At 35.9% G+C, this 6,098-nt stretch overlaps 1 protein-coding gene across 3 annotated transcripts in view; it reads left to right on the forward strand.

Annotated features, from left to right (window-relative positions):
- AHI1 (Abelson helper integration site 1) overlaps positions 1 to 5,553 on the forward strand; it is a 204,428-nt gene extending 198,875 nt beyond the window's left edge. For all 3 annotated transcript variants that reach the window (XM_008065442.1, XM_021716221.1, XM_008065440.1), the window contains one exon: positions 4,190 to 5,553. Coding sequence is in view for 2 of the 3 variants with exons in the window: in XM_008065440.1 (XP_008063631.1) it covers positions 4,190 to 4,241 (52 nt within the window). In the remaining variant the exon portion in view is untranslated. The remainder of the gene's footprint in view (positions 1 to 4,189) is intronic.
- The last annotated feature ends 545 nt before the right edge of the window (positions 5,554 to 6,098 follow it).

Below are 6,098 nucleotides of genomic sequence, written 5' to 3' on the forward strand. Positions count from 1 at the left end.
AAGGTTACAGCCTTATTCATATCCACATTTACGAATTTATCTCTTTGTAGGAATTAGATTCAAAATGTTCATATTTTTAGATTTAAATTATAAAAAAACTAAAATCTCATTGTACAGAAAGCATATAGATGAATAGTTATATAATAGTGGGTTAAGGAATGCTTTTTAACTTTGATACCAGAATCAGAAAACATTATGAAATGGATTTTTAGATTTAAATAATGTAAACTTTAAAATTATACATGTCAAAAATAAGAAACTTCATAACATTTTTAAAGGAACAGTAACTTTCACCAGGCATGGTGGCTCACACCTGTAATCCTAGCAATTTGGGGGGCCAAGGCAGGGCAATCACTTGAGGTCAGGAGTTTAAGACCAGCCCAGCAATATAGTGAGACTTCATTTCTACCAAAAATAAAAACTTAGCTGAGCATGGTAGTGTATACCCGTAGTTCCAGCTACTCAGGAGGCTGAGGCAGAAGGATCCCTTGAGCCCAGGAGGTTGAGGCTGCAGTGAGCTATGATCACACATCACTACACTTCAGCCTAGGCAGCAGAGCGAGACCCTGTCTCAGGAAAAAAAAATAAAAATAAAACAGTAACAGATAAAATAAAACATATAAAAATAAAACAGGGGGAGAATTTCCCATAGAAGAGTAATATTCTTAACACATAAAAAGTTCTAAGACATCAACAATAACAACAATAACAAGAAATACACCACTAGAAAAGTTGGCAAAGGGTGTGCACAGGAAGTTCTTAAAGGAAATTTCTAAGGAAAAAAATATAAATGACAAAAAACTTGAAAAAGGTTTACCCTCCAGTGACCAAATAAATGGAAATTAAAACAATAAAATGAGTTAAGATTTTCCCCTCACAAAATGACAGACAACAGGTATCAAAACGTATGATGTCTAGTGTTGCTGAGAATGTGGGGAAGTGGTTTCCTCAGACCCCGCTGGTAAGAGTATGAGATTGATCTATTCTTTGTGGAGTGTAGTTTGGTAATTGTTTTTTAAGTTTTGAAAATGTGCATGTTCTTTGACCTGATTGTTCATCTTCTATTGTAAGAAAATATCCAAATGTATATGGAAAGAATCAGTTAAAATTCTCCTCCTTCAAGCAGTATTTTTTAAAATAGAAGGAAAATAAATAAATTTCTATGAATAAAACGTTTAAATTAAGAAACTTTATATAATAGAGTATCATATGGTCGTTATTCATTACTTTATGGAAGTATTTTTATAGACATGCAAAGATTATGTTTATGATTTTTAAGTTAAAATGGTTATAAAATAGCTTATATAATATACATAAATGATGTCAGTAGGTATCTGAGTGGTGAGAGTATGATGATTTATTTTTCTATTTTTGTGTATTTCCTAATTTATCTATTCAGTGTATATGTACTACTTGATCATGTCTTTCAAAATGAATGTAATTTTAGAAAGTTTCTAATACAGCCTATTCTTTCTGCACTTAAACCAAAGTCTCAAAGTCACAACTACAAAATGCCTGAACTAGGACTTAATCTTCTGGCCCCAAGTTCAGGGCTATTTCTCTTACACACTGCTTTGTCTTCTAACTTTTTAGATGGTAAGTGGTAAGTGCTTGCAGTGCTTTCAAGCAGGGGCTATCCCATGTTCACATTTTTTCTCCCCAGCCCTTGGGCTTGTGTCTGGCATCTTCAGTAACCTTCAGGGAATATTTATTGGATTGAATTTCTTTTTTTTTTGAGTCAGAGTCTCACTCTGTTGCCCAGACTGGAGTGCAGTGGCCACTCCCTGCCACCGCAGCCTTGACCTGCTGGGCTCCGGCGATCCTTCCGCCTCAGCCTTCCGAGTAGCCGGAATTACAGGCACGCGCTACCACGCCCAGCTAATTTTTTGATTTATTGTAGAGATGAGGTCTCGACCTCGTGGGCTCAGGCAATCCACTCATCTCAGCCTCCCAAGGCACGGGATTACAGGCTGAGCCACCGAGCCCGGCTGGATTGAATTTCTTGTGGAAATTCAGGGTCCAGTATTTTTATGAGTCTTGTTCTTCATATATAACATACACACAAACACTAAATACACGAACTTCATATGTGTTTTCATAATCTTGCTACACAGATTTCTTTTTTCATCAGAAATGCCTTTAAAGAGGACCTTGATTTTGTTAATTCTTCCTCTATTAGCTTATGGGGCTACTTAGTGAGAAGACACCTTGGAGAAGGATGGGCTGTTTTATTGCTGTGTCTTCTGATGACCTCTCATCCCTGTCAGCACCTCTGTTGTCTCTGAGCACTCAGGCCCCTCTGCTGTGGGCACCCAATGCGCCCCTCTCGCCCCATGGGAAGTGTGTACTTGGCCATATCCTCTCCTTGTCCTTTTTCTCTGTCCCCTAGCTCCCTTTTGTGAGCTGTCTTTGTCATTTTCTACCCAGCGTGTTTCTTCCTCTTCTTGTCTGAATCATTTCCCCTAGAGACATTATCTTTTGCTGGTTGAATTTCTTTTCAGGTTCCCTCTCCTGAAGGTCTTCCCGACTTCTCTGGTTACTTCTCACAGTGCTGTCTCCTCCTGATTGCTTTAACTTGTCCTACATCTTCTGCACGTGCAGGATACATCGCACTAGTTTCCAGCTGTTCTCCCCTTCTCCCCCTTCCCTTTTCTGTTTGTCTTCTTCTCTTTTGTCCTACCACTACCATGAACTCTTCCTTTCACTTTGTATTGCCTTGTTCTTCCTCTAAGATCCTTGTCCTTCCTCACTGTTGTGGGGTTTTTTGTATTGTTTTATTTTGTTTTTTGCTTTTGTGGAAGTTCATAGGGTCTCTGTGTGACTTTTGCCCAGCCTTCATTTGAACTTTTACTACTTTCTTTTTCATTTTTATCAGAACGTAATTTAGGGCAAGTTTTACATACTTTCCCTATATACACACAGGGACACTTTTTTTGCACCTAACGATATTGTACCTTGGCATACCATGTGTACCATTTTATACTCTGCTTCATTTGCTTTCATGGACTTCACTTGAACGTGTTTGGGGGCTTCTATATGTAAAACGCGCTTGCTGGGGTAGCTCCATTAATACACTTGAGACCAAAAAACATGAACTGACAATTGTTTTTCCTCATGTGTAAATATTTTTATAGGAAAAGCTAGTGCAACCATTTATATGGGCTTGTTCCTTAGAGCACAGCTGTTCCTTACCCCTCCTTTGCCTCCAGGGAAAGCTCCTAGGGAACCGTTAACTGCTGCCCTTTCTTGCCATAGTGTGCCAGCCATCACTTTTCTCAGGGGTGGTCAGTGAAGTTGACTACCACCTTAATCAGATTGCCATCGTTCTGCAGCTGCAGTTTGTTTTCTAAGGGCAACCAAGTTTTAAGCCCTTTCTGTTTAGAGAAAAGACAGTAACATTTTTCTGTGAGCACAGAACTCACTAGTGCTATATGAATAATTTTATTAAAAAATGTTAGGTTCAACCTCACTAGTTTATCACCTACCAGTTGTGTGTATCTACTACCTACGTCTCTTAGGAAACAACTTCTTGTTTCACCTGTGTATTGGTTCATGATTTTTGTTAATGATATTATTTGTTTTGCATCAAAGCTACATCTAGATGCATAGTCATCACTACCTTGGTCAATCAAAAATAACAAACCATCTTTTGATTGATTTGAAAAACATAATAATTAGCCTAATTATAAAAGTAGGCACAGTCACAGACTAAATGAAACAATGGTGTTGAATAAAATGATCTATATCCTTTCTAGTCTCTAATCCTAAAACATCATCCGTGATAATTTTTCCCCATTGAATGGTGAACTTTACATACACTTAATTTCTAGAAGTTACTCATAGTTTGAAGTTTTAGTGTCTATATTTGGGAAGTATATTTCCCTTTTTTTGCTTATATTAACTTATCAATGCTTGAGCAGGCCTTAAACAGTTGCTAATGATACAAAGAGATGTTAACAGTATGTTTAAGAGGCAAACCAAAAGATAGGTAATTCGTATTTTGGTCTTATTTCATCATCTCTTTGTGTGTGCATATGTATATGTGTGTGTGTGTGTGTGTATACACATATGTATTTTTCACAAGTGTCTTTTATTACCTGTGCTGTTGCATAGGCACACCAAGTTTTGATTGTGGCCAGAAGACATTGTTCAAGTTTATTTAGTACATTTTGTATACTTTTCTTCCTAGTAAAGAGTTGAAGAATGATGAAGAGACATCCAAATGCGCAGAGATGAAATAACAAATTAAATCAAATGGAATTTTTCCTCAGAGCTCAGAATTTTCAGATACTAAGGAGAAAAGGAAGGATCCTGTTTCTTGTTCTTATGAACGACTCTAGAAAAGCCAGAAACAAGTTATGGAAAAATCAATGTGGCCTTTGAGCTGAATTATTATAAACATTGTAATTGTTGTCGGTCAATTATTAGCACTTGTATTATTAATAATTACATCACCAGTGTTGGAAAACTAATAAAGAAAAAACCATAACTGCTACGTATGAATTGACGTATTTGTATTTTTAGGATGACTGTTAAGTAATCATTTAATGTTATACCTTTATTGTGGTTATATGTGTGATCTTATACTCAGAATATGAAGTATCTGCTTTTGAAATTAACTTTCTTTACAAGATAAGCAGCTTTAGAATATTGTGTATTCAAAATGATCCTATTGACAAAGGCATTTAAAGGAAAGCAGTTTGCTTTTTCAAATTAAAATTTTGTGTTTCTTAAGAAAAAAATCATATATATAACTTGAGATAAAAACTAAAAGTGGTTTTTGGCTGGACTGACAACAGTGTTCTAAATTTATTTACTTTTTTAAAAGACATTTTGTATTTAAATGTATACATAATTTGTAGGCTTACATTGTTTAATATTTCAGTTTTATTTTGTTCTTAAATTATTACATTGCATTATTTATTTCATTAGTTTCAGAATAACAGTATCATCATTATGTGACTATATGTTTTAAAGTTTGTTATCATAATATGGAAATTCTTGGGTTTTTTGTTGTTATTCTTTTTCTCAACTCTTCTTTCTTAACTATGTGATAGGTCTGTCAATAAAGCATTTAACCCCAAGAAAGTCAAGACCAATATAAAATTAGAAAAACTTATTTTCCAAATTAGTCAATTGATTCCATTAAAATAAGAAGTGAGAAAAACAGTGTTGAGCACTGAGGTGTAAATTTTGCCCAGATGTATACCCGATGTGAAATATCTTCTAGTAAAGTTATATTTGGGTCTTCTCCCTGCACATGTTATAGAGGCACACAAGTTGGTAAACATGTCCCTGCTGTGTAGAATTTTTTTTTCAGGGCGTTTTGAAAGTGTTGAACAGCACGATGAGTGCTGATGCCCGCAACCATCAGCGCAGAAGTCTGTTCTGATCACGCCAGAGTTTTGTTTGCGAATACATAAGGCTGGTCTTCAGGTACATCTAGGCCCAGCCAGTTTGAATCAACCTTGCCCAAGCTTGTTTTTCTGTCCTGTGAATGCATATGTCTTTTAAAAATAAAAATATATGTCCCTGTGCAATTTCAGCTTCTAATCTTGAGATGTGTGTGTGTTGATTCTCTGATTTCGGTCTTAATCGCACTTCAACAGGTTGTAGAAATGCTTTACCTTAAGATGGATGAAAAGTATGTTGAGGGAGTTAGGCGTTTGCTAAGATCACAATGTTCATATGAAATATGAAGGGTTATTTTTATATTGCAACCACTAAAGACAAAAATAACAGCTGAGCCAAACGCCAGGAAAAATTGGTTTTACTCTAAGCCCAGTCCTTTTCTCCTCCGTCCTTTTGACGAAATAAGGCTGGGCTATATTCACTAATAGATTATTAAAATGTCTTTACCACACACACTGAGATGAGATGGGTGGGGGAGATTTTAACAGTGCCCTCCCTGTGATAGGGCCGGGTGTAATCAAGCAGAAAATCAGACACTAGAATCCATTTGATGATTTATGGCACTCTACAGTTTTTAAGTAACAAATTGAGTTTGGTTTTTTTTTTGTCTTCTTATTGACTTTTATCTCATGTTGTCTCTTTTCTTCAGAAAAGTAACAATTTGACACTGTCTTCTATACTTATAC

The sequence above is a fragment of the Carlito syrichta genome, unplaced genomic scaffold, assembly GCF_000164805.1.
Source record: "Carlito syrichta isolate Samal-C Ts95f unplaced genomic scaffold, Tarsius_syrichta-2.0.1 Scaffold308352, whole genome shotgun sequence".
In the NCBI taxonomy this organism is placed as follows: Eukaryota; Metazoa; Chordata; class Mammalia; order Primates; family Tarsiidae; genus Carlito; species Carlito syrichta.